The sequence below is a fragment of the Cyanistes caeruleus genome, chromosome 34 (assembly GCF_971803275.1).
Source record: "Cyanistes caeruleus chromosome 34, bCyaCae1.hap1.1, whole genome shotgun sequence".
NCBI classification, from domain to species: domain Eukaryota; kingdom Metazoa; phylum Chordata; class Aves; order Passeriformes; family Paridae; genus Cyanistes; species Cyanistes caeruleus.
This window is the reverse complement of record NC_141735.1, coordinates 633,389-658,959: the sequence shown is the minus strand read 5'-3', so window position 1 is coordinate 658,959 and position 25,571 is coordinate 633,389. Positions and strand designations below refer to the sequence as shown.

The following is a 25,571-nucleotide window of genomic DNA, read 5'->3' as shown; positions in this document are numbered from 1 at the left end:
ATTTTTTAGGGCTGTTTTGGTGATATTTTGGCCTGGATTTGAGGGATTTTTTAGGGCTGTATTTGGGATATTTTGGCCTGGATTTGAGGGATTTTTTTGTGCTGTATTTGGGATATTTTGGCCTGGATTTGAGGGATTTTTTAGGGCTGATTTGGGATATTTTGGCCTGGATTTGAGGGATTTTTGAGGGCTGTTTTGGTGATATTTTGGCCTGGATTTGAGAGATTTTTTAGGGCTGGTTTGGGATATTTTGGCCTGGAATTGAAGGATTTTTTAGGGCTGTTTTGGTGATATTTTGGCCTGGATTTGAGAGATTTTTTAGGGCTGTTTTGGTGATATTTTGGCCTGGATTTGAGAGATTTTTTAGGGCTGTTTTGGTGATATTTTCACACCCATTTGGGGCTGTTTTGGAGGCTCACCTGTGATCTCTCCCTTCTTGATGGTGAAGGGGATGACGAGGTCGAAGGGCCGCAGCCCGGCCATGTCCAGCCCATTGACCCCCAGCAGCGGCCGGTCCGTGGCCTGGGGGGCACCGAGGGTCAGCGCACCCCAAATCCCCCAGCCCCAACTGACACCCCAAATTCCACAGCTTTTCCCCCATTTTCCCCTCATTTTTCCCCCATTTTTCCCAATTTCCCCAATTTTTTCCCATTTCTTCCCCGTTTCCACTCACCATGACCTGGAAGGGGCTGTTGGGGATGTGCTCTCCCCCGAAGCGAACACAGATCACCCCAAATCCCCCATTTTCACCCCATAATTCCCATTTTTATCCCATTTTCACCCCGTTTTTTCCCGTTTCTCCCCGTTTTTGCCCGTTTCCACTCACCATGACCTGGAAGGGGCTGTTGGGGATGTGCTCCCCCCCGAAGCGAACACAGATGACCCCAAATCCCCCATTTTCACCCCATAATTCCCATTTTTATCCCATTTTCACCCCATAATTCCCATTTTTATCCCATTTTCACCCCGTTTTTTCCCGTTTCTCCCCGTTTTTGCCCGTTTCCACTCACCATGACCTGGAAGGGGCTGTTGGGGATGTGCTCCCCCCCGAAGCGAACACAGATCACCCCAAATCCCCCATTTTCACCACATAATTCCCATTTTTACCCCATAATTCCCATTTTTACCCCATAATTCCCATTTTTATCCCATTTTTTTCCATTTTTATCCCATTTTCACCCCGTTTCTCCCTGTTTTTGCCCCGTTTCCACTCACCATGACCTGGAAGGGGCTGTTGGGGATGTGCTCCCCCCCGAAGCGAACACAGATCACCCCAAATCCCCCATTTTCACCCCATAATTCCCATTTTTACCCCATTTTCACCCCATAATTCCCATTTTTATCCCATTTTCACCCCGTTTTTTCCCGTTTCTCCCCGTTTTTGCCCCGTTTCCACTCACCATGACCTGGAAGGGGCTGTTGGGGATGTGCTCCCCCCCGAAGCGAACACAGATGACGTATTTGCCGGGCTGGGGCGCGGTGTAGAAGATGTCGAAGGTGCCGTCGGGGTTCTCCACCACGTCCACGTCCACCTCGGAGCCGTCGGGCGTGCACACCGAGCACGTCACCTTGCCCTTGCCGGCCGCCTTGGCGTCCACCGTGATCAGCGTCTGCTCGCCCAGCTGGATCGTGGGGCCCAGCCCCGGACCTGCGGGAGCGCTGGCTCAGGGCACCGGAGCGCCAAAACGGCACCGGGAGCGCCAAAACGGCACCGGGAGCACCAAAACGGCACCGGGAACGCCAAAACGGCGCCGGGAGCACCAAAACGGCACCGGGAACGCCAAAACGGCGCCGGGAGTGCCAAAATGGGATTGGGGAGCACCGGAATGGCACCGGGAGCGCCAAACGGCACCGGGAGCGCCAAAACGGCACCGGGAGTGCCAAAATGGCACCGGGAGTGCCAAAACGGGATTGGGGAGCACCAAAACGGGATTGGGGAACACCAAAACAGCACCGGGAGCGCCAAAACGGCACCGGGAGCGCCAAAATGGGATTGGAGAGCACCAAAATGGGATTGGGGAGCACCAAAACGGCGCCGGGAGCGCCAAAACGGCACCGGGAGCGCCAAAATGGCACCGGGAGCGCCAAAACGGGATTGGGGAGTGCCGGAATGGGATTGGGGAGCACCAAAACGGGATTGGGGAGCACCGGAACGGCACCGGGAGTGCCAAAAAGGGATTGTGGGGTGCCGGAATGGGATTGGGGAGTGCCAAAACGGCACCGGGAGCACCGGAACGGCACCGGGAGTGCCAAAACGGGATTGGGGAGCACCAAAACGGCACCAGGAGCGCCAAAATGGGATTGGGGAGCACCAAAACAGGATTGGGGAGCACCGGAACGGCACCGGGAGTGCCAAAAAGGGATTGGGGAGTGCCGGAATGGGATCGGGGAGCACCAAAATGGGATCAGGAAGCACCGGAATGGCACTGGGAGCACCAAAACAGCACCAGAAGTGCCAAAACAGCACTGGGAGCACCGGAATGGGATTGGGGAGCACCAAAATGGGATCAGGGAGCACCAAAACGGCACCAGGAGCACCAGAACGATGCCGGGAGCACGAAAATGGGATTGGGGAGCAGCAAAAATGGCACCAGGGAGCACCAAAACAGCGCCAGGAGCACCGAAACGGTGCCGGGAGCACCGAAATGGGATTGGGGAGCCCAAAATGGGACCAGGGAGCACCAAAACGGCACCAAAAACCCCAAAATGGGACCTCTTTGGGGTCACCATCATGGGAGCCCTTCGGTGGCCCCAAAACAGGACCTGGAACCCCCAGAATGGGTTCAGGGGGTCCCTCGTTAATTGAGGTCGTGGGGGGTCCCCCTTCATTAATTGAGTTTGGGGGTTCTCCCCTCATTAATTCAGGCCGGGGGGGCTCCCATCATTAAATTTGGTGGGAGGTTCCCCTCATTAAATTCATTAAATTTGGGTTTCCCCTCATTAATTGAGGTCACTGGTTGGGGGGAGTCCCCCACCATTAATTTTGGGGGGGGTCCCCATCTTTAATTTTGGGGGGGTCCCCATCTTTAATTTTGGGGGATCCCTCATCGTTAATTGAGTTTGGGGCTCCCTCATTAATCCTTTTTTTGGGGGGGGGGGTTCCCCCTCTTTACCTTGGGTCTCTCCCACCCCAACCCCCCCCCACACCCCATTCCTCCCCCTCCCCCATGCAGGGACATTCTTGGGGTGCGAAGGGGCCTCGATTTTGGGGTGCAAAGGGGGGGTTTTGGCCATGCTCCCCCCCCCCCCTCCCCAAACCAAGCCGTGCTCTTACCTAAGCCGTGACCTCCGATGGAAACTACAGCGTGAAGGGGATGGGGGGGTGGTGGGCGTGGGGGGGTGGGCGTGGGGTGGGGTGGGCAGAGAAGCAAGAAATCCAGTGAGACACAGCCGTGAGACCCCCAAAACCCCCCAAAAACACCCCCAAAACCCCCCCATTTCCCCCCCGTTTAGTGCAGCCGTGCCCCTTTCCCCACAGCGTTGTGGCCCCCCCCGTTTCCTGAGGGGGTTTCCAGGTGGTTTCTCCCGCTCCTGAGGTGGTATCTCCCATTCCGGGGCGGGGGGGGGGGAGTTTCCCCCGGGATTTTTCAGGTGTTTTTTTCCCATTTTGGGGGTGTTTTCTCCCAGTTTTGGGGGGTTTCCCCTCGTTTCGGGGCTCACCGGTGACCGTGCACTTGCTGGCGTCGCCGGTGGGCACGGCCCGGATGCGGTAGGGGGAATAAGGGATCTCGTCCCCCCCGTATTTGATGAGGATGGTGTAGCGTCCCGTCATGTCCGGCACATAGGACACGGTGTAGGTGCCGTCCTGGTTGTCCCGGATCGAGGCTTTCTTGGGCTTTCCTTCGGGATCCTGAGGGGAAAAAGCAGGAAATTCATCCGTTGGTGAGGTAAGAATGAGAATTTGGGCAGTTTGGGGGTGTGGGGTTGGTTTTGAAGGCAGGGAAAGGGATCCTGGAGTAGGGCTCCCATGTGGGTGTGGGGGAAAGCTCCCCTGGGCTTCCTCTCAGAATGCTGAGGGGAAAATGTGGGAATTTTGACGCCTGGTGAGGTTAGAATGAGAATTTGGGCTGTTTGAAGGTGGAAAAAACGGGAATTTGGGCAGTTTTGGGAGTGTGGGGTTGGATTTTAAGGCTGGGAAAAAGGATCCCAGAGTGTCGGGGTGGGGTAATGCTCCCCTGAGCTTCCCCTCAGAATCCTGAGGGGAAAAAGTGGGAATTTTGGCAGCTGCTGAGGTGAGAATGAGAATTTGGGCTGTTTGGAGGTGGAAAAAACGGGAATTCGGGCAGTTTTGGGAGTGTGGAGTTGGATTTTAGGGCTGGGAAAAGGATCCCGAGCACTCCCAGAGCTCCCGGGTGGTTTCGGGGTCAGATATTGGGCCACGATTCCATGTCCAAAATTCCACTTTAGGGGAGAAGTTTTCCTGATATTCTGGCTAAAATTCCCCTTGGGAGAGACCCCAAAACCGGGGGGTCTGATGCTGCCCCATCCCAAAAACTGGGGGGGCTCTGGTGCTTCCCCATTCCCAGAAGGGCCAAAAGACCCCAAACCTGGGAGTCCTAAGTGCCCACCACCCCAGAAGGGTCTAAAGACCCCCAAAGTTGGGGTCTCCACTGCTCTCCACCCCAAAATTGGGGGTCTCCACTGCTCTCCACCCCAAAATTGGGGATCTCCAGTACCACCCAGCCCAAAATTGGGGTCTTCAGCGCTCTCCTTCCCAAAATTGACATCTCCACTGCCACTCAACCCAAAATTGGGGATCTCCACTGCTCCTCACCCTAAAATTGGGGTCTTCAGCACTCTCCACCCCAAAATTTTGGATCTCCAGTGCCACCCACCCCAAAAATGGGGATCCCCACTGCTCTCCTCCCCAAAATTGGGGGTCTTCAGCGCTCTCCACCCCAAAATTTGTGCTCCCCCTTGCTCTCCACCCCAAAACCACCCTTCCCCAACACTCCCCACCCCAACGAAAACCCCCCAAAACTACCACCACCCCTCCAAACCCACCCAACCCACCCCACCTTCCCCAAAAACCCCCCAAAACCCCTCCCCGAGACCCCCAAAAACCCCCTCGGGCACCGTGATCTGCACGGCCAGCAGCCCCTCTCCGGCGTCCTTGGCGTCGATGGTGAACTCCACGGGCAGGCTCGCCGGCACGCCCGTGGTGTTGAGCCCGGGGCCGCTCGCCCGCACCTTGCTGGCGTCGTGCGTGGGCAGCGCCTTCACCTTGAAAGGGCTTTGGGGGAAGCAAATCAGGAGGTCAGGGAACCCCAAAATCCCTCCGGAGCGCCCCAAAAACCCCTCCCGGGACGCACCTCCGGGGCACCTCGTGGTCGCCGTAGCGCACGGAGATGCTGTAGGGACCCTCGCGGGACGGCACGTAGGACACGCGCTGAGTGCCGTCGCCGTTGTCGGCGATGTCCACGGGCTCCAGCACGCCTGGAAAAGGGGGATTGGGGTTTTTTGGGGGGTTTTTGGGGGGGTTTCAAGAGGTTGGGGAAGGTTGGAATGGTGGGGGTGGGTTGAAGTGGTGGAAAGGTGGTGTAGGATGAGGGGAAGTGTTGAAATGTTGGTGTGGGGTGGCTCCAAAATCCCATAAAGTGCATCAAAATCCCATAACGTGCATCAAAATCCCATAAAGTGCCCCAAAATCCTACAGGGCAGCCCCAAAATCCCACAGGGTGGCCCTAAAATCCCATAGGATGCTCTGAAATCCCACTGGGCACCTCAAAATCCCACAGGGTTCTCCAGAATCCCAGAGGATGCTCTGAAATCTTACAAGGCAGCCCCAAAATCCCACAGGGCAGCCCCAAAATCCCACAGGATGCTCTGAAATCCCACTGAGCAGCCCCAAAACCCCATAGGATGCTCTGAAATCCCACTGGGAGTCTCAAAATGCCTCAAAATCCCACTGGATGTTCCAGAATCCCACAGAGAAGTCCCAAAATCCCACAGGATGCTCTGAAATCCCACAGAGAAGCCCCAAAATCCCACAGGATGCTCTGAAATCCCACAGAGATGCCCCAAAATCCCACAGGATGTCCCAAGAGCTGCTACTGAGCACCCCAAAACCTCTCCAGAACCCCTTAAAATCCCATTAAAAACCTCCAAACCCTCTCCAAAGCCCACCCAGATCCCCCAAATCGCAGGAAATCCCCCCCTGCTGACCCTTGGGACCCTGGACTTTGACGTCCAGCGGGGCCACGCCGGCCTTGGAGGTGTCCACGGTGAAGCTCTGGGGGACGTTGGCCCGGACGTGGCCGGGGGTCAGGCCCGGCCCCCCGCAGGACACGCGGGAAGCGTCCACCACGTCCGACACCGGCACCTGGAACGGGCTCCCTGGGAACGGCGGGAGTGGGATTAGGGGGAGAAACGGGACTGGGGGGGCCAAAGTGGGAATTGGGGGGGCTAAAGTGGGAATTGGGGGGTAAAACTGGGAATTGGGGGGGTTAAAGTGGGAATTGGGGGGGCTAAAGTGGGAATTGGGGGGGGAAAATGGGAATTGGGGGGGTTAAAGTGGGAATTGGGGGGGTTAAAGTGGGAATTGGGGGGGGAAATGGGAATTGGGGGGGTTAAAGTGGGAATTGGGGGGGGAAAATGGGAATTGGGGGGGCTAAAGTGGGAATTGGGGGGGGAAATGGGAATTGGGGGGGTTAAAGTGGGAATTAGGGGGGCTAAAGTGGGAATTGGGGAGGTAAAACTGGGAATTGGGGGGGTTAAAGTGGGAATTGGGGGGGGAAATGGGAATTGGGGGGTAAAACTGCGAATTAGGGGGGCTAAAGTGGGAATTGGGGGGGAAATGGGATTGGGGAGGAAATGGGATTGGGGGGAAATGGGAATTGGGGGGGGGAAATGGGAATTAGGGGGGAAAATGGGAATTAGGGGAGAAAACCCAGGAATTAAAGGGAAAAACGGAAATTAGGGGAAAAATGGGAATTAAGGGAAAAACTGGGAATTAGTGGGGAAATGGGAATTAGGGGGGAAACAAGAATTAGGGGGAAAAACTGGGATTTAGGGAGTGTGAGGATGGGAAAAGAGGACTTAGGGGATGTGGGGTGAGTTTGGGGTCACCAGGGCAGGGGGGAAAATTGGGATTTAGGGGTCAAATCCCCCCAAGTTTCCTAAAAATCCTACAAAATCCAACATAACACCCCCCCCAAATCAAATCCTTTGAAAATTCCCCGAAAAAATCCCAAAAAAAACCCCAGCAAAAAACCTCCAAAAATCCCCCGAAATTCATAAAAAAATCCCTGAAAATCACCCCAAAAAATCCCAAAAAATTCCCAGGAATTCCCCAGGAATTCCCCAGGAATTCCCGCCTGCCCGGGGCTCACCGGGGACCTGGTGGCCGCCGTAGGTGACGTTGAGGCTGTAGGTCCCGGGCTCGTACGGGATGTACTCCACGGAGCAGCTCCCGTCCTTGTTGTCCGTGCAGGACATTTTGGCTTCCGAGGGCCCCTCCACGGCCAGGCCCAATCCCCCCGTGCCGGCCCCCCTGGAAAAACGGGATTTGGGGTCATGGGAGGCAGAGAATTGGGGAAAAAATGGGATTTGGGGTCATGGAAAGGGGAGATTTGGGGAGAAAATGGGATTTGGGGTCATGGGAAGGGAAGATTTGGGAAAAAAACGGGATTTGGGGTCATGGGAGGCAGAGATTTGGGGAGAAAATGGGATTTCGGGTCATGGGAAGTGGAAATTTGGGGAAAAATGGATTTGGGGTCGTGGGAACCCCAGTAGGATTTGGGGGATTCCCAGTGGGATCTGGGACAATTCCCAGAAGGATTTTGGGGATTCCTGACTGGATTTTGAGGATTCCCATTGGGATTTTGGGAACTGCTGTTGGGATTTCAGGAATTGCCAGAAGGATTTTGGGAATTCCTGTTGGGATTTCAGGAATTCCTGTTGGGATTTCAGAAACTCCCGCTGGGATTTCAGGAATTCCCGCTGGGATTTTGGGAATTCCCGCTGTGATTTCGGGAATTGCGTTGGGATTTCAGAAATTCCCGCTGGGATTTCAGGAATTCCCACTGGGATTTCGGGAATTCCTGTTGGGATTTCAGGAATTCCCGCTGGGATTTTGGGAATTCCCGTTGGGATTTTGGGAATTCCCGCTGGGATTTTGGGAATTGCGTTGGGCTCGGGGCTCTCACCGGGTCTCGACGGTGAATTTGTTGGGCACGTTGGTGGTGCCGCTCTGGATGCCGGGGCCGTGCACGCGGACACGGGCGGGGTCACAGCCCTCGGTGACGGGGACGCGGAACGGGCTCAGCGGCACCGGGGACCCGCCGTATGTCACATCCACCGTGTGCAGGCCTGGGGGCAATCCCAAATCCCTCCAAATCCCAGCCAAAATCCAGAAAATCCCCCAAAAATCCCTTCAAATCCCTCCAAATCCCAGCCAAAATCCAGAAAATCTCCCCAAAATCCAGAAAATCCCCCCAAAATCCAGAAAATCCCCCCAAATCCCAGCCAAAATCCAGCAAATCCCCCTAAAATCCCTTCAAATCACTCCAAATCCCAGCCAAAATCCATCAAATCCTTCCAAATCCCATCCAAAATCCATCCAATCTCCCCAAAATCCCCCCAAATCCTTCAGAGTCCCCCCAAACCCCCCAGAGTTGCCCCAAAATCCCTGGATTTGTGCCCCAAACGCCGCCGTGTTTCTCCAAACCCCGCCCGTTCCCGGAGCGGGAGGCGCGGCGCGCTCACCCTCCTCGTAGGGCGTGTACTCCACGTGGTAGGTGCCGTCACCGCGGTCCTCCACGAAGGTCTCGGTGACGTTTCCGGAGGGGTTGGACACCAGGGCCTTGAGCAGGGGACCCCCGGCCTTGGCCACGGCGCGGGCGTCCACCTCGAACTCGGTGACGGCCTCGCGGAACACGCCTGGCACCGGGAAGGTGGGGGGGTCAGCGGGGTCAGAGGGGTCAGAGGGGTCAGTGGGGTCAGTGGGGTCAGCAGGGTCAGAGGGGTCAGCAGGGTCAGAGGGGTCAGTGGGGTCAGAGGGGTCAGCAGGGTCAGAGGGGTCAGTGGGGTCAGCAGGGTCAGCGGGGTCAGCGGGGTCGTCTTCTGAGGCAGCTGAGCCCAACTCAACCCAACCCAACTGAACCCAACCCAACTCAACCCAATTGAACCCAACTCAACCCAACTGAACCCAACCCAACTCAACCCAATTGAACCCAACTCAACCCAACTGAACCCAACCCAACTGAACCCAACCCAACTGAACCCAACCCAACCCAATGAACCCAAGCCAATGAACCCAACCCAACTCAACCCAACCCAACCCAACTCAACCCAACCCAACTCAACCCAACCGAAACCAACCCAACTCAACCCAACCCAACCCAACCCAACCCAACTCAACCCAACCCAACTCATCCCAACAAACCCAACCCAACTCAACCCAACGAACCCAACTGAACTCAACCCAACCCAACCCAACTGAACCAAACCAAACTCATCCCAACCCAATGAACCCAACTCAACCCATCCCAATTTTTCTCAACCCAACCCAACTCATCCCAACCAAACCAACTCAATTCATCCCAGCCAACCCAACTGAACCCAATTCAACCCAACCCAACCCCACCCCAACCCAACCCAACCAACCCTACCCCAACCCTTCCACCCCTCCCCAAACTCACCCTTCCCCTCCACGCCGGGCCCGTACACCTTGACTCCAGCCGTATCCACGGCCGCCGGCGCCGGCTCCACGCGCACGGTGCTGGGGAAGTGCGGCACGGGCTGCCCGCCGTACTCCACGGTGACGGTGTGCACGCCGGCGCTGCGCGGCGTGTAGGCGATGGTGTAAATACCGTCTCCGTTCTCCTCCACCCTCACCTCCGCCCGCGCCCCGGCTTCCGAGGCGATGCCGATGGTCAGCTCGGCCGTTCCCGCCCGGCTGCAGTCCACGCGGAAGCGCCCCGGCTGACCGGCCGTGGCCTTCTCCAAGCCCGGCCCTTCGCAGGTGACCTTGGAAGGGTCGAACTGCGGCCGGATGGGGGCGCGGAAGGGCGAGCCCGGGATGTGGGCGCCGGCGAACAGGATGTTGATGTTGTAGTCGCCGGGCTCCGTCGGCAGGTAGGACACGGAGCAGGTGCCGTCACCGTTGTCCTGGCACTCGATTTTGGCCTCGCAGGGTCCCTCCACTGTCAGCCCCAAACCGCCCGTGCCGGCGCCTTTGGTGTCGATGGTGAACGGGGCGGGAACCCCGGCCAGACCCCCCTGGAGACCGGGGCCGAAGGCACGGACCTGGGGGGATGAGAAGGGTTGGGATGGGTTGGGTTGAGTTGGGTTGGGTTGAGTTGGGTTGGGTTGAGTTGGGTTGGGTTGAGTTGGGTTGGGTTGGGTTGAGTTGGGTTGGGTTGAGTTGGGTTGGGTTGAGTTGGGTGAATTGAGTTGAGTTGGGTTGGGATGAGTTGGGTTGGGATGAGTTGGGTTGGGTTCATTGGGTTGAGCTGAGTTGGGTTGGGTTGAGTTGGGTTGAGTTGGGTTGAGTTGGGTTGAGTTGGGTTGAGTTGGGTTGAGTTGGGTTCATTGGGTTGAGTTGGGTTGGGTTGAGTTGGGTTGGGTTGAGTTGGGTTGGGTGAATTGAGTTGAGTTGGGTTGAGTTGGGTTGGGTTCAGTTGGGTTGAGTTGGGTTGGGTTGAGTTGGGTTGGGTTGAGTTGGGTTGGGTGAATTGAGTTGAGTTGGGTTGAGTTGGGTTCAGTTGGGTTGGGTTGAGTTGGGTTGGGTTCAGTTGGGTTGAGTTGGGTTGGGTGAATTGAGTTGAGTTGGGTTGAGTTGGGTTGGGATGAGTTGGGCTGGACTGGGTGAATTGAGTTGAGTTTGGTCCCAGGACCTCCACCCCAAACTCCTCAGCCCAACCCCAACCCTAACCCCAACCCCCCTCCCCTCACCTTGGAGGGGTCGGTGGGCGGCACGGCCTCGACGGGGAAGGGAACTGAAGACCCCCACCCCAACCCAACCCAACCCAACCCCAAACCCCCTCCCCTCACCTTGGAGGGGTCGGTGGGCGGCACGGCCTCGACGGGGAAGGGAACCCAAGACCCCCAACCCAACCCAACCCCAAACCCCCCTCCCCTCACCTTGGAGGGGTCGGTGGGCGGCACGGCCTCGACGGGGAAGGGGCTGCCGGGCACGGCGACGCCGTCGTAGGTGACCTCGACGCTGTGGGTGCCCTCGTCGCGCGGCACGAAGCGCACGGCGCTGCTGTCGCCGCCCGCGCCCGGCTCCACCGTGCACGGCACCGCCTTCCGCGACGGCCCCAAAATCCGGGCGCCCACCTTGCCCTGGCCCCCCGCGCCTTTGGTCTTCACCGTGAACTCCTGAGCCTTGCCCACCTCCAGCTCTGCGGGGGGACGGGAAATGGGGAGGGGATCCCGAAAATGGGACAGGGAACCCCCAAATTTGCCCGGAAACTGGGACAGGGAACCCCCAAATCTGCCCTGAAATCGGGGACAGGGAACCCCCAAATCTGCCCAGAAACTGGGACAGGGAACCCCCAAATCTGCCCTGAAATCAGGGACAGGGAACCCCCAAATCTGCCCTGAAATTGGGACAGGGAACCCCCAAATCTGCCTGGAAATTGGGGACAGGGAACCCCCAAATCTGCCCGGAAACTGGGACAGGGAACCCCCAAATCTGCTCTGAAATCAGGGACAGGGAACCCCCAAATCTGCTCTGAAATCAGGGACAGGGAACCCCCAAATCTGCCCGGAAATCGGGGACAGGGAACCCCCAAATCTGCCCTGAAATTGGGGGGAATCCCAAAATTGGGGAGGAGATCCCAAGATCAGGGACAGGGAACCCCCAAATCCGCCCTGAAACTGGGGGCTGAACCCCAAAACTGGGGAGGAGGACACGGAGTTGGGATTGGGGACCCCAAAATTGGGGTGCGAATCCCAAAATCCAGGGGTCGTTAGGGATGGATCCCAAAATCGACAACGGGGAACCCCCCACAACCCTCCCTCTTCCAATGCTCCCAAAACCTCCCCAAAATCCCCCCCAAAACCCCTCTGGAGACCCCCCCCAAATCCCCTGGAGACCCCCCCAAACCCCCTGGAGACCCCCCCAAACCCCCTGGAGACCCCCCCAAATCCGGGACCACCCCCAAAATCCCCCCAAATCCCCCCAAATCCCCCTTACTGTCGTCCAGGCCGGAGATTTTGATCTTGGCCAGGTCCAGCCCCGGGCTGACCCCGACGTTGAAGGGGCTTTTGGGGATGGGGTCCCCCCCGTAGGTCACCGACACCCCCAAATTACCCTGGGGGGGCACAGGGGGGTCAGGGGGTGTCCCCAAAACACCCCCTCCCCAAAAAACCCCCCCCAAAAAACCCCCCTGAGCTGACCCAGGTGGGGTCTGGGGGGGTTCAGGGGGTGGCTTTGGGGTTTTGGGGTTTCAGGGGGAGTTTTGGGGGTTTCAGGGGGAGTTTTGGGGGGTGTCGAGGGATTTTGGGGGTTTCAGGGGGTGTTTTGGGGGGTGTCAAGGGATTTTGGGGGGTTCAGGGGGAGTTTTGGGGGGTGTCAAGGGATTTTGGGGGGTTCAGGGGGAGTTTTGGGGGGTGTCGAGGGATTTTGGGGGGTTCAGGGGGAGTTTTCAGGGGTTTTGGGGTTTCGGGGGGAGTTTTTGGGGATTTCAGGGGTGTTTTTAGGATTTCAGGGGATTTTTGGGTGGTTTCAGGGGGTATTTCAGATGTTTTTGGGAGTCCCAGAGTCAGTTTTTGGGGGTTATTTTGGGTTTTTGGGGTCCCAGAGTCAGTTTTTGGGGTTATTTTGAGTTTTTGGGGTGCCAGAGTCAGTTTTTTGGGTTATTTTGTGTTTTTGGGGTGCCCTACCTGCTGCACAGGTGTGTAGGTGACGCTGTGGGGGGTTTTGGGGTCCCAGAGTCAGTTTTTGGTGGTTTTGGGGTGCCAGAGTCAGTTTTTGGGGTTTTTTGGTGTCCCAGAGTCAGTTTTTTGGGGTTATTTTGGATTTTTGGGGTCCCAGAGTCAGGTTTTGGGGGTTTTGGGGTGCCAGAGTCAGTTTTTTGGGTTATTTTGTGTTTTTGGGGTGCCCTACCTGCTGCACAGGTGTGTAGGTGACACTGTGGGGGGTTTTGGGGTGCCAGAGTCAGTTTTTTGGGTTATTTTGTGTTTTTGGGGTGCCCTACCTGCTGCACAGGTGTGTAGGTGACGCTGTGGGGGTTTTTAGGGTGCCAGAGTCAGTTTTTGGGGGTTTTTAGGGTGCCAGAGTCAGTTTTTGGGGGGTTTTTGGGGTCCCAGAGTCAGTTTTTTGGGCTATTTTGTGTTTTTGGGGTGCCAGAGTCAGTTTTTGGGGGGTTTTTGGGGTCCCAGAGTCAGTTTTTTGGGTTATTTTGGGGTGCCCTACCTGCTGCATAGGTGTGTAGGTGACGCTGTGGGTGGTTTTGGGGTGCCAGAGTCAGTTTTTGGTGGTTTTGGGGTCCCAGAGTCAGTTTTTGGGGGGTTTTGGTGTCCCAGAGTCAGTTTTTTTGGGTTATTTTGGATTTTTGGGGTGCCAGAGTCAGTTTTTGGGGGGTTTTTGGGGTGCCAGAGTCAGTTTTTTGGGTTATTTTGTGGTTTTGGGGTGCCCTACCTGCTGCACAGGTGTGTAGGTGACGCTGTGGGGGGTTTTTGGGGTCCCAGAGTCAGTTTTTTGGGGTTATTTTGGATTTTTGGGGTGCCAGAGTCAGTTTTTGGGGGGTTTTTGGGGTGCCAGAGTCAGTTTTTTGGGTTATTTTGTGTTTTTGGGGTGCCCTACCTGCTGCACAGGTGTGTAGGTGACGCTGTGGGGGGTTTTGGGGTCCCAGAGTCAGTTTTTGGGGTCCCAGAGTCAGTTTTTTTGGGTTATTTTGGGGTGCCCTACCTGCTGCACAGGTGTGTAGGTGACACTGTGGGGGGTTTTGGGGTCCCAGAGTCAGTTTTTGGGGTGCCAGAGTCAGTTTTTTGGGTTATTTTGTGGTTTTGGGGTGCCCTACCTGCTGCACAGGTGTGTAGGTGACGCTGTGGGTGCCGTCGTGGTTGTCGGTCACCTGCAGGTCCCTGACGGCCTCGCCCTTGCCGGGGCCGCTCACCTGCACGTCCAGCGCGGCCCGGCCGGCGCCCTTGGTGCTCACCGTGAAATGGGTGGGCTTGCCCAGCTCCACCCCTGCAAGAGACCCCCAAAATCCCCCCCAAAAATCCCGCTCAGACCCCTCCCCAAAAATCCCCCAATCCCAAAAGAACCACACCCCACACCCCACCCCCCCCCAATTTCCTCCTCCTCAAAAAAACCCCAAAATTCTTTGGGATTCCCGGGGTTTGCTGGAGAGGCTCAGCCTGGGACCCCCAAATTCCCCCCAAATTTCCCTCAAGTTCCCTCCAAATTCCTCCCCAAATTTCCCTAAAATTCCCCTAAAATTTCACCCAAATTCTCCCCAAATTCCCCCAAATTCCTCTCAAATTCTCCTCAAATTTTCCTAAAATTCCCCTAAAATTTCCCTCAAGTTCCCCCCAAATTCTCCTCAAATTCCCCCCCCAGAAGCCCCCCAAAGCCCCCCGAAGCCCCCAGACCCACCGGAGCGGCTCAGGCCGGGCCCCTCAGCCTTGACCTTGCTGGCGTCGTGGGCCGGGTCCACCTTGACCCGGATGGGGCTGCTGGGGGTGGCCTGGGGGGGACAGCGGGGTCAGGGACCCCCAGAGACCCCCAGAGACCCCCCAGAGACCCCCAGAGACCCCCAGAGACCACCCAGAGACCACCCAGATACCCCCAGAGACCCCCAAAACCCCCTGAGACCCCCAGAGACCCCCAGAGAACACCCAGAGACCCCCAGAGACCACCCTGAGCCCCCCGAAGCCCCCAGCCCCACCTGGCCTGCGAACAGCACCATGATGGTGTGGAACCCCCTGAGCCCCCCGAAGCCCCCAGCCCCCCCTGAGCCCCCCGAAGCCCCCAGCCCCACCTGGCCAGCGAACAGCACCATGATGGTGTGGAACCCCCTGAGCCCCCCGAAGCCCCCAGCCTCCCCCGAAGCCCCCTGAAGCCCCCAGCCCCACCTGGCCTGCGGACAGCACCATGATGGTGTGCAGCCCGGCCCCCCGAAGCCCCCAGCCCCCCTGAGCCCCCCCGAAGCCCCCCGAAGCCCCCAGCCCCACCTGGCCAGCGAACAGCACCATGATGGTGTGGAACCCCCTGAGCCCCCCTGAGCCCCCCGAAGCCCCCAGCCCCACCTGGCCAGCGAACAGCACCATGATGGTGTGCAGCCCCCAGCCCCCCCCGAAGCCCCCAGCCCCACCTGGCCAGCGAACAGCACCATGATGGTGTGCAGCCCCCAGCCCCACCTGAGCCCCCAGCCCCCCTGAGCCCCCCGAAGCCCCCAGCCCCACCTGGCCAGCGAACAGCACCATGATGGTGTGCAGCCCGGCCCCCCCGAAGCCCCCAGCCCCACCTGAGCCCCCAGCCCCCCTGAGCCCCCCGAAGCCCCCAGCCCCACCTGGCCAGCGAACAGCACCATGATGGTGTGCAGCCCGGCCCCCCCGAAGCCCCCCAAAGCCCCCCAAAGCCCCCAGCCCCACCTGGCCTGCGAACAGCACCATGATGGTGTGCAGCCCCCCCTGAGCCCCCCGAAGCCCCCAGCCCCACCTGGCCTGCGAACAGCACCATGATGGTGTGCAGCCCGGCCCCCCCAAAGCCCCCCTGAGCCCCCCGAAGCCCCCAGCCCCACCTGGCCTGCGAACAGCACCATGATGGTGTGCAGCCCCCAGCCCCACCTGAGCCCCCCTGAGCCCCCCTGAGCCCCCCGAAGCCCCCAGCCCCACCTGAGCCCCCCTGAGCCCCCCGAAGCCCCCAGCCCCACCTGGCCTGCGAACAGCACCATGATGGTGTGCAGCCCGGCCCCTCTGGGCGTGTATTTCACCGTGAAGGTGTCGTTGTCGTTCCTGATGATGTCGAAGTCCAGGTCGGCCTCGGCCGGTCCCACCACGCCCGGGGCGCACTTAATGCCGATGCTGACGTCACCTGGGGGGTCACGGGGGGGTCAGAGACACCCCAAAATATCGGGGGGGGGGTCCCCGAAACTCTGAGCTGTCCCTGCCCCCCCTCAAAACCCCGGGATCGCAAAATCCCCCTCCCCAAATTTCACCGTTTCCAGGTGATGCTGAGGGTGGGGGACCCCCAAAAACCTCCCCTAAATCTGGGGGTGCCCCTCAGGATCCCCCAAAAACCTCCCCTAAATCTGGGGGTGCCCCCCGGGACCCCCAAAAACCTCCCCTAAATCTGGGGGTGTCCCCCGGGACCCCCAAAAACCTCCCCTAAATCTGGGGGTGTCCCCCGGGACCCCCCATGAATCCACCAGGACCCCAAAACCGGCCCCAAAACTCCCCCCAAATCCTTTCAGAGCCCCCCAAATCCCCCCCAGACCCTTTCAGGGCCCCCCAGGCCTCCCCAAATCCCCCTCAAACTACTTCAGATCTCCCCCAAACCCTTTCAGACCCCCCAAAATCTCCTCCAGCCCCCCCCAAAGACCTTCAGACCCCCCAAATCCCTCCCAACCCTTTCAGACACCCCCAAATCCCCTCCAAACTCCCTCAAATCTCCCCCAAACCCCTTCAGACCTCCCAAATCCCCCCTGAACCCCTTCAGACCCCCCCCAAATCCCTTCAGACCCCCCAAATCCCCCCCAAATCCCTCCCAGCTCCCCCAAATCTCCCCCAGGCCCCCCCAAATCCCTTTAGACCCCCCCAAATCCCCTCCAAATCCCTTTAGACCCCCCCAAATCCCACCCAAATCCCTTCAAACCCCCCCAAATCTCCCCCAGCCCCCCCAAAGCCCCTCCCAGCCCCCCCAAATCTCCCCCAGCCCCCCCAAACCCCCTCCCAGCCCCCCCAAAGCCCCTCCCAGCCCCCCCAAACCCCCTCCCAGCTCCCCCAAAGCCCCTCCCAGCCCCCCTAAATCTCCCCCAGGCCCCCCCAAATCCCTTCAGACCCCCCCAAATCCCCCCCAAATCTCCCCCAGGCCCCCCCAAATCTCCCCCAGCCCCCCCAAACCCCCTCCCCGCCCCCCCAAAGCCCCTCCCCGCCCCCCAGGTGCCCCCAGCCCACCCTGGCCGGCCTCGGCGCAGTCCACGGTGAAGAACGTCGGCTCCAGGGCCTTGAGCCCCGTCTTGGCCACGCCCGGCCCGAAAACCTTCACCTTGTGGGGGTGGCTGCCAGCCCCCACCCCCACCTGCGAGAACCGGGGCTCAGAACACCCCCAGACCCAATTCGGGACCCCAGACCCAAACTGGGAACCCCCAGACCCAATTCGGGACCCCCAGACCCAATTCGGGACCCCAGACCCAAACTGGGAACCCAGAGCCAAACTGGGAACCCCCAGAGCCAAATTTGGGACCCCAGAGCCAAATTGGGAATGCCAGAGCCAAACTGGGAACCCCCAGACCCAAATTCGGGACCCCAGACCCAAACTGGGAACCCCCAGAGCCAAACTGGGAACCCCCAGAGCCAAACTGGGAACCCCAGACCCAATTCGGGACCCCAGACCCAAACTGGGAACCCCCAGAGCCAAATTGGGAACCCCCAGACCCAAATTCGGGACCCCAGACCCAAACTGGGAACCCCCAGAGCCAAACTGGGAACCCCCAGAGCCAAATTGGGAACCCCCAGACCCAATTCGGGACCCCAGACCCAAACTGGGAACCCCCAGAGCCAAATTGGGAACCCCCAGAGCCAAATTCGGGACCCCAGACCCAAATTGGGAGCCCCAGAGCAAAATTCAGGACCCCAGACCCCATCCCGGGACCCCCAGAGCAGAATTCGGGACCCCCAGAGCCAACCCTGGGACCCTCTGAGCCACATTCGGGACCCCCAGACCCAAATTCAGGACCCCAGAGCCAACCCCTCCCCCCAAAATCCCAATTTTTGGGTGATTTCTCCCCCCCAGACCCCCCAAAATCCCAATTTTGGGGCGATTTCTCCCCCCCAGACCCCCCAAAATCCCAATTTTTGACATTTTTTCCCCCCAGACCCCCCAAAATCCCAATTTTTGGGTGATTTCTCCCCCCCAGACCCCCCAAAATCCCAATTTTTGGACAATTTCTCCCCCCAGACCCCCCAAAATCCCAATTTTTGGGTGATTTCTCCCCCCCAGACCCCCCAAAATCCCAATTTTTGGGCAATTTCTCCCCCCCAGACCCCCCAAAATCCCAATTTTTGGGTGATTTCTCCCCCCCAGACCCCCCAGACCCGATTTTGGGGCTGTCCTCACCCGGAAGGGGCTCTGGGGGATGTTGACGCCCCCCCAGGACACCATGGCCGTGTGTTTCAGGGCTTTTTTCGGGGTGTAGGAGCAGCTGAAGGTTCCGTTCCCGTTGTCCTTCACCGCCACATCCACGGGGGTCCCCTCGGCGTCCTGGGGAGCCCAAAAATGGGGCTCAGGAACCCCCAAAATCCCCCCAAAAATCCCCCAAAAATTCCCCAAAATCCCCAAAAAATCCTCAAAAATAATTCCCCCAAAATTCCCCCAAATTCACAAAAATCCCCCAGTATTCCCAAAACATCCCCAAAAAATCCCCAAAAATTCCCAAATATTCCCCAAAATTCAAAAAAAATTCCCATAAAATCCCCCAAAATCCCAAAAAAATCCCCAAAAATAATTCCCAAAAATTCTCCAAAAATTCCCAAAAGTTCCCCCAAAAAATCCAAAAAAATCCCAAAAAATTCCCCAAAATTAATTCCCAAAAAATTCCCCCTAAAATTCCCCAAAATTCCCCAAAATCCCCCCAAAAATAATTCCCAAATATTCCCCAAAAATCCCCCAAAAAATCCCAAAAATTCCCCAAAAATTCCCCAAAATTTCCCCAAAATTCCCCAAAAAAATCCAAAAAATTCCCCCAAAAAATCCCAAAAATTCCCCATAAATTCCCAAAAATTCCCCCAAAATTCCACCCAAATTCCCCCAAAATTCCCAAATATTCCCCAAAAATTCCCCAAAAATTCCCAAAAAATTCCCCAAAAATTAACAAGAATTCACAAAAAAATCCCAAAATTTCCCCCCAAATTAAAAAAAAATCCAAAAAAATTCCCAAAAAATTCCCAAAAAGTTCCCAAAAATCCCCAAAAATAATTCCCAAAAATTCCCCCAAAATTCCACCCAAATTCCCCCAAAATTCCCAAAAATTCCCCAAAAATTAACAAAAATTCCCAAAAAAATCCCCAAAATTCCCCCCAAATTAAAAAAAAATCCCAAAAAAATCCCAAAAAAATCCCAAAAAAATCCAAAAAAAATCCCCAAAAAATCCCAAAAAATTCCTCAAAATTCCCCAAAATTTCCCAAATTCCCCCCAAATTCCCCAATTCCCACCTGCATCTGCACTTTGAGGTTGCCTTTGCCGCCGTGTTTGGCGTCCACGGTGAATTCCGTGGTTTTGTTCAGCACCACCCCCGAGGGCTCCAGCCCCGGGCCCTGCGCCTTCACCTGGGAAAATCCCGGAAAGTTCCAGAAAATCCCGGAATTTGGGGCTGGGAATTCCCGGAATTGCCAGAGGGAAAAACCAAAATGGGGCTTGGGGGGAGGAATTGGGGAATTTTGGGGTTTGAGAGGGATTTTGGGGGGATTTGGGGCAGGATTCAGAGCAGGATTTCAGGAATTTGAGGCAGGATTTTGGGAATTTGGGGCAGGATTTTGGGTGGGAATTTTGGGGGATCTGAGAGGGGATTTTGGGGCAGGAATTTGGGAATTTGGGGCAGGAATTTGGGACAGGAATTTGGGGCAGGATTTGGGGCAGGATTTGGGATTTTGGGGAAGGATTTGGGGCAGGATTTGGAGCAGGAATTTGGGGCAGGATTTGGGACAGGATTTCAAGGATTTTGGGGCAGGATTTTGGGGATTTCAGGAATTTTGGGGCAGAATTTGGGGCAGGATTTGGGGATTTTGGGGCAGGATTTTGGGGGAATTTGGAGCAGGATTTGGGGATTTTGGGGCAGGATTTGGGGATTTTGGGGCAGGATTTTGGGATTTCAGGGATTTTGGGGCAATCCCCACCTTTTCAGGGAAGCTGTCGTTGCCCTGGGGCCGGATCTGTGCCATGAAGGGGCTGCCCCGGGGGTTATTTGGGGCAGGATTTTGGGATTTTGGGGCAGGATTTTGGGGCAGAATTTGGGATTTTGGGGATTTCAGGATTTTGGGCCAATCCCCACCTTTTCAGGGAAGCTGTCTCCGCTCTGGGGCCGGATCTGTGCCATGAAGGGGCTGCCCCGGGGGGGATTTTGGGCAGGATTTGGGGCAGGATTTGGGGATTCAGGACAGGATTTTGGGGCAGGATTTGGGGATTTTGGGGCAATCCCCACCTTTTCAGGGAAGCTGTCTCCGCCCTGGGGCCGGATCTGTGCCATGAAGGGGCTGCCGCGGGGGTTATTTTGGGCAGGATTTTGGGGATTTTGGGGATTTCAGGGATTTTGGGGCAGAATTTCAGGATTTTGTACCAATCCCCACCTTTTCAGGGAAGCTGTCTCCACCCTGGGGCCGGATCTGTGCCATGAAGGGGCTGCCCCGGGGGTTATTTTGGGGCAGGATTTTGGGGATTTCAGGGATTTTGGGCAGGATTTGGGGATTTTGGGGCAGGATTTTGGGATTTCAGGGATTTTGGGGCAATCCCCACCTTTTCAGGGAAGCTGTCTCCGCTCTGGGGCCGGATCTGTGCCATGAAGGGGCTGCCCCGGGGGTTATTTTGGGCAGGATTTTGGGATTTTGGGGCAGGATTTGGGGATTTTGAGGCAGGATTTTGGGATTTCAGGGATTTTGGGGCAGGATTTTGGGATTTCAGGGATTTTGGGGCAGGATTTTGGGATTTCAGGGATTTTGTGGCAATCCCCACCTTTTCAGGGAAGCTGTCTCCGCTCTGGGGCCGGATCTGTGCCATGAAGGGGCTGCCCCGGGGGTTATTTTGGGCAGGATTTGGGGCAGGATTTGGGGATTCAGGACAGGATTTTGGGGCAGGATTTCAGGGATTTTGGGGCAGGATTTTGGGGCAGGATTTGGGGATTTTGGGGCAGGATTTTGGGGATTTCAGGATTTGTACCAATCCCCACCTTTTCAGGGAAGCTGTCTCCGCCCTGGGGCCGGATCTGTGCCATGAAGGGGCTGCCCCGGGGGGGATTTTGGGGCAGGATTTGGGGATTCAGGACAGGATTTTGGGATTTCAGGGATTTTGGGGCAGGATTTGGGGATTTTGGGGCAGGATTTCAGGATTTTGGGGCAATCCCCACCTTTTCAGGGAAGCTGTCTCCGCTCTGGGGCCGGATCTGTGCCATGAAGGGGCTGCCGCGGGGGTTATTTTGGGCAGGATTTGGGGATTTTGGGGCAGGATTTTGGGATTTCAGGGATTTTGGGATTTTGTGCCAATCCCCACCTTTTCAGGGAAGCTGTCGTTGCCCTGGGGCCGGATCTGTGCCATGAAGGGGCTGCCCCGGGGGTTATTTTGGGGCAGGATTTGGGGCAGGATTTGGGGATTCAGGACAGGATTTTGGGGCAGGATTTGGGGATTTTGGGGCAATCCCCACCTTTTCAGGGAAGCTGTCGTTGCCCTGGGGCCGGATCTATGCCATGAAGGGGCTGCCGCGGGGGGTTATTTTGGGCAGGATTTCAGGGATTTTGGGGCAGGATTTTGGGATTTTGGGGCAGGATTTTGGGATTTCAGGGATTTTGGGGCAGGATTTGGGGATTTTGGGGCAATCCCCACCTTTTCAGGGAAGCTGTCTCCGCTCTGGGGCCGGATCTGTGCCATGAAGGGGCTGCCCCGGGGGTTATTTTGGGCAGGATTTTGGGGATTTCAGGGATTTTGGGGCAGGATTTGGGGATTTTGGGGCAATCCCCACCTTTTCAGGGAAGCTGTCTCCGCTCTGGGGCCGGATCTGTGCCATGAAGGGGCTGCCCCGGGGGTTATTTTGGGCAGGATTTGGGGCAGGATTTGGGGATTTTGGGGCAGGATTTTGGGGCAGAATTTGGGATTTTGGGGATTTCAGGATTTTGTGCCAATCCCCACCTTTTCAGGGAAGCTGTCTCCACCCTGGGGCCGGATCTGTGCCATGAAGGGGCTGCCGCGGATGTCGGCGCCGTCGCACAGCACGTGCACCGCGTACAGCCCCGGCTCCTGCGGCCAGTACCGGACCCGGCCCGAGCCGTCCCCGCCGTCCTCGCACTCCAAACGCGCCTGCGACGGACCCTCCACCGAAAATCCTGGGGAAAAATGGGATTGGGGAGGTGAAAATCCTGGGGAAAATGGGATGGGGAGGTGAAAATCCTGAAATTGTACAGGGGAAATCCCAAATCCACCGAAAATCCTGGGGAAAAATGGGATGGGGAGGTGAAAATCCTGGGGAAATGGGATGGGGAGGTGAAAATCCTGAAATTTAACAGGGGAAATCCCAAATCCATCGAAAATCCTGGAGGAAATGGGATGGAGAGGTGAAAATCCTGGGGGAAATGGGATGGAGAGGTGAAAATCCTGGGGAAATGGGATGGAGAGGTGAAAATCCTGGGGGAAATGGGATGGGGAGGTGAAAATCCTGAAATTAGGGATGGGAAATACAGAATTCACTGAAAATCCTGGGGAAATGGGATTGGGAGGTGAAAATCCTGGGGAAATGGGATGGGGAGGTGAAAATATTGAAATTGTACAGGGGAAATCCCAAATCCATCAAAAATCCTGGGGAAATGGGATGGAGAGGTGAAAATCCTGAAATTTAACAGGGGAAATCCCAAATCCATCGAAAATCCTGGAGGAAATGGGATGGAGAGGTGAAAATCCTGGGGGAAATGGGATGGGGAGGTGAAAATCCTGAAATTAGGGATGGGAAATACAGAATTCACTGAAAATCCTGGGGAAATGGGATGGAGAGGTGAAAATCCTGAAATTGTACAGGGGAAAACTGAAAATCCACGGAAAATCCTGGGGAAAATGGGATGGAGAGGTGAAAATCCTGGGGAAATGGGATGGAGAGGTGAAAATCCTGGGGGAAATGGGATTAGGGAGGTGAAAATACTGGAATTTAACAAGGGAAAACTGAAAATCCACTGAAAATCCTGGGGAAAAATGGGATGGAGAGGTGAAAATCCTGAAATTGTACAGGGGAAAACTGAAAATCCATCGAAAATCCTGGGGAAATGGGATTGGGAGGTGAAAATCCTGAAAATCCTGGGAAAAAATGGGATTGGGGTGGGGAGAATCCCCAAATCTCAATTTTCCCTCCTAAATCCCCCCCAAATCCCCTCCAAACCCCCCAAAAATCTCAATTTTCCCCCCCAAATCTCAATTTTCTCCCCAAACCCCCCCAAAATCTCAATTTTTCCCCCCAAATCCCCCCAGAATCTCAATTTCCACCGCAAAAATCTCAATTTTCCTCCCCAAACCCCCCCAAAAATCTCAATTTTTCCCCCCCAAAATCTCAATTTTCCCCCCCAAAATCTCAATTTTTCCCCCCAAAATCTCAATTTCTCCTCCCAAATCCTCCCCAAACCCCCCAAAAATCTCAATTTTCCCCCCCAAAATCTCAATTTCTCCTCCCCAAACCCCCCCAAAATCCCAATTTCCCCCCCAAAATCTCAACTTTTCCCCCCCCAAAATCTCAATTTCTCCTCCCAAACCCCCCCAAAATCCCAATTTTCCCCCCCAGCTCCCCCTCCCCTCTCACCGAGGGTCCCCACGTCGTCCCCGATCGCCTCCACCATGAAATCGGCTCCTTTCCCGGCCACCCCCCCCTCCAGGCCGGGCCCCCAGGCCCGAACCCGGGGGGAGCCGCCCTCGGGGGCCACCGAGACCTCGAACGGGCTGGGGGGGCACGGGGGGGGCTCAGGGACACCCAGACACCACAGAAACCCCAAAAAACGGCCCAGAAAACCCAAAAAAACCCAAAAAACGGCACAGAAAACCCAAAACCCCCCCCAAAAACGGCACCCAAAACCCAAAAACCCCAAAAAACGGCCCAGAAAACCCAAAAACCCCCAAAAACGGCACAGAAAACCCAAAACCCCCCCAAAAACAGCCCAGAAAACCCAAAACCCCCCCAAAAACGGCACAGAAACCCCAAAAAACCCCAAAAAAACGGCACCCAAAACACCAAAAACTGCACCAAAACCACCAAAAACCCCAAAAAACGGCCCAGTAAACCCAAAAACCAAAAAAAACGGGACCCAAAACACCAAAAACCCCCAAAAACGGCACAGAAAACCCAAAAAACCCCAAAATATGGCACCCAAAACACCAAAACCCCCAAAAAACGACACAGAAAACACCAAAAACTGCACTGAAAATCCCCAAAATGGCACCAAAAACACCAAAAATGACCCCAAAAATGGCCCCAAAAACCCCAAATGGGCACCAATGGTCCCCCAGTCCCTCCCAGTCTGTCCCAGTTCCCTCCCAGTCCCTCCCAGTTCCCATTCCCAGTTCATCCCAGTCCATCCCAGTCCATCCCAGTCCATCCCCAAATCCCAGTTTTCCCATCAATTCCCATCAATTTCTCACAAAAAATTCAATTTTTTTCCCATTTTTTTTCATCATTTCCCCATTTTTTCTCCGTTTTTCTCCCGGTTTTTTGCTCCCAGTCCCCCCCAGTTCCCCCCAGTTTCCCCCCAGTCCCCCCCAGTTCCCCCCAGTTTCCCCCCAGTTCCCCCCAGTTTCCCCCCAGTCCCCCCCAGTTTCCCCCCAGTCCCCATTCCCAGCCCCCCCCAGCCCCCCCCAGTCCCCCCAGCCCCCCCAGTCCCTCCCAGTCCCCCCCCAAACCCATCCCAGTCCCCCCCAATCCCCCCCAGCCCCCCCCAATCCCCCCAGTCCCCATTCCCAGCCCCCCCCAGTCCCCCCCAGCCCCCCAATCCCCCCCAGTCCCCATTCCCAGTCCCCCCCAGTCCCCCCCAGTGCCCCCCAGTCCCCCCCAGTTCCCCCCCAGTCCCTCCCAGTTCCCCCCAGACCCCCCCAGTCCCCCCCAGCCCCCCCCAAATCCCCATTCCCAGTCCCCCCAGTTCCCCCCCAGCCCCCCCCAAACCCAGCCCAATCCCCCCCAAATCCCCCCCCAGCCCCCCCAGCCCCCCCCAGCCCCCCCAGTTCCCCCCAAATCCCCCCCCAGTGCCCCCCAGCCCCCCCCAGCCCCCCCAGTTCCCCCCAGTCCCCCCCAGTGCCCCCCAATCCCCCCCAGCCCCCCCCAGCCCCCCCAGCCCCCCCCAATCCCCCCAGTCCCTCCCAGTTCCCCCCAGTCCCCCCCCAAATCCCCCCCCAATCCCCCCCAAACCCCCCCCAGTCCCCCCCAGTTCCCCCCAGTTCCCCCCCCCAGTCCCCATTCCCAGCCCCCCCCAGCCCCCCCAGTCCCTCCCAGTCCCCCCCAAATCCCCCCCAGCCCCCCCAGTTCCCCCCAGTCCCTTCCCAGTCCCCCCCAAACCCCCCCCAGTCCCCCCCAGTCCCCCCCAGTTCCCCCCCCCAGTCCCCATTCCCAGCCCCCCCCAGCCCCCCCAGTCCCTCCCAGTCCCCCCCAGTCCCTCCCAGCCCCCCCCAAATCCCCCCCAGCCCCCCCAGTTCCCCCCAGTCCCTTCCCAGTCCCCCCCAAACCCCCCC

The 25,571-nt window shown here is 57.2% G+C and overlaps 1 protein-coding gene across 1 annotated transcript in view; it reads right to left on the bottom strand.

Moving 5' to 3' along the window:
* Positions 1 to 25,571, bottom strand: part of FLNA (filamin A) — a 69,930-nt gene that overhangs the window by 23,609 nt on the left and 20,750 nt on the right. The window contains exons 12-32 of the mRNA XM_086870967.1: positions 23,659 to 23,795; positions 22,011 to 22,204; positions 19,331 to 19,444; positions 18,236 to 18,379; positions 17,074 to 17,197; positions 15,831 to 15,991; positions 14,552 to 14,642; positions 13,974 to 14,143; positions 12,146 to 12,263; positions 11,086 to 11,348; positions 9,642 to 10,248; positions 8,707 to 8,880; positions 8,148 to 8,310; positions 7,332 to 7,492; positions 6,166 to 6,336; positions 5,313 to 5,436; positions 5,077 to 5,233; positions 3,661 to 3,850; positions 3,275 to 3,298; positions 1,401 to 1,648; positions 420 to 522 (exon numbers count right to left, since the gene is read on the bottom strand). Coding sequence (XP_086727093.1) covers positions 420 to 522; positions 1,401 to 1,648; positions 3,275 to 3,298; positions 3,661 to 3,850; positions 5,077 to 5,233; positions 5,313 to 5,436; positions 6,166 to 6,336; positions 7,332 to 7,492; positions 8,148 to 8,310; positions 8,707 to 8,880; positions 9,642 to 10,248; positions 11,086 to 11,348; positions 12,146 to 12,263; positions 13,974 to 14,143; positions 14,552 to 14,642; positions 15,831 to 15,991; positions 17,074 to 17,197; positions 18,236 to 18,379; positions 19,331 to 19,444; positions 22,011 to 22,204; positions 23,659 to 23,795 — 3,638 coding nt within the window. The remainder of the gene's footprint in view (positions 1 to 419; positions 523 to 1,400; positions 1,649 to 3,274; positions 3,299 to 3,660; positions 3,851 to 5,076; positions 5,234 to 5,312; positions 5,437 to 6,165; positions 6,337 to 7,331; positions 7,493 to 8,147; positions 8,311 to 8,706; positions 8,881 to 9,641; positions 10,249 to 11,085; positions 11,349 to 12,145; positions 12,264 to 13,973; positions 14,144 to 14,551; positions 14,643 to 15,830; positions 15,992 to 17,073; positions 17,198 to 18,235; positions 18,380 to 19,330; positions 19,445 to 22,010; positions 22,205 to 23,658; positions 23,796 to 25,571) is intronic.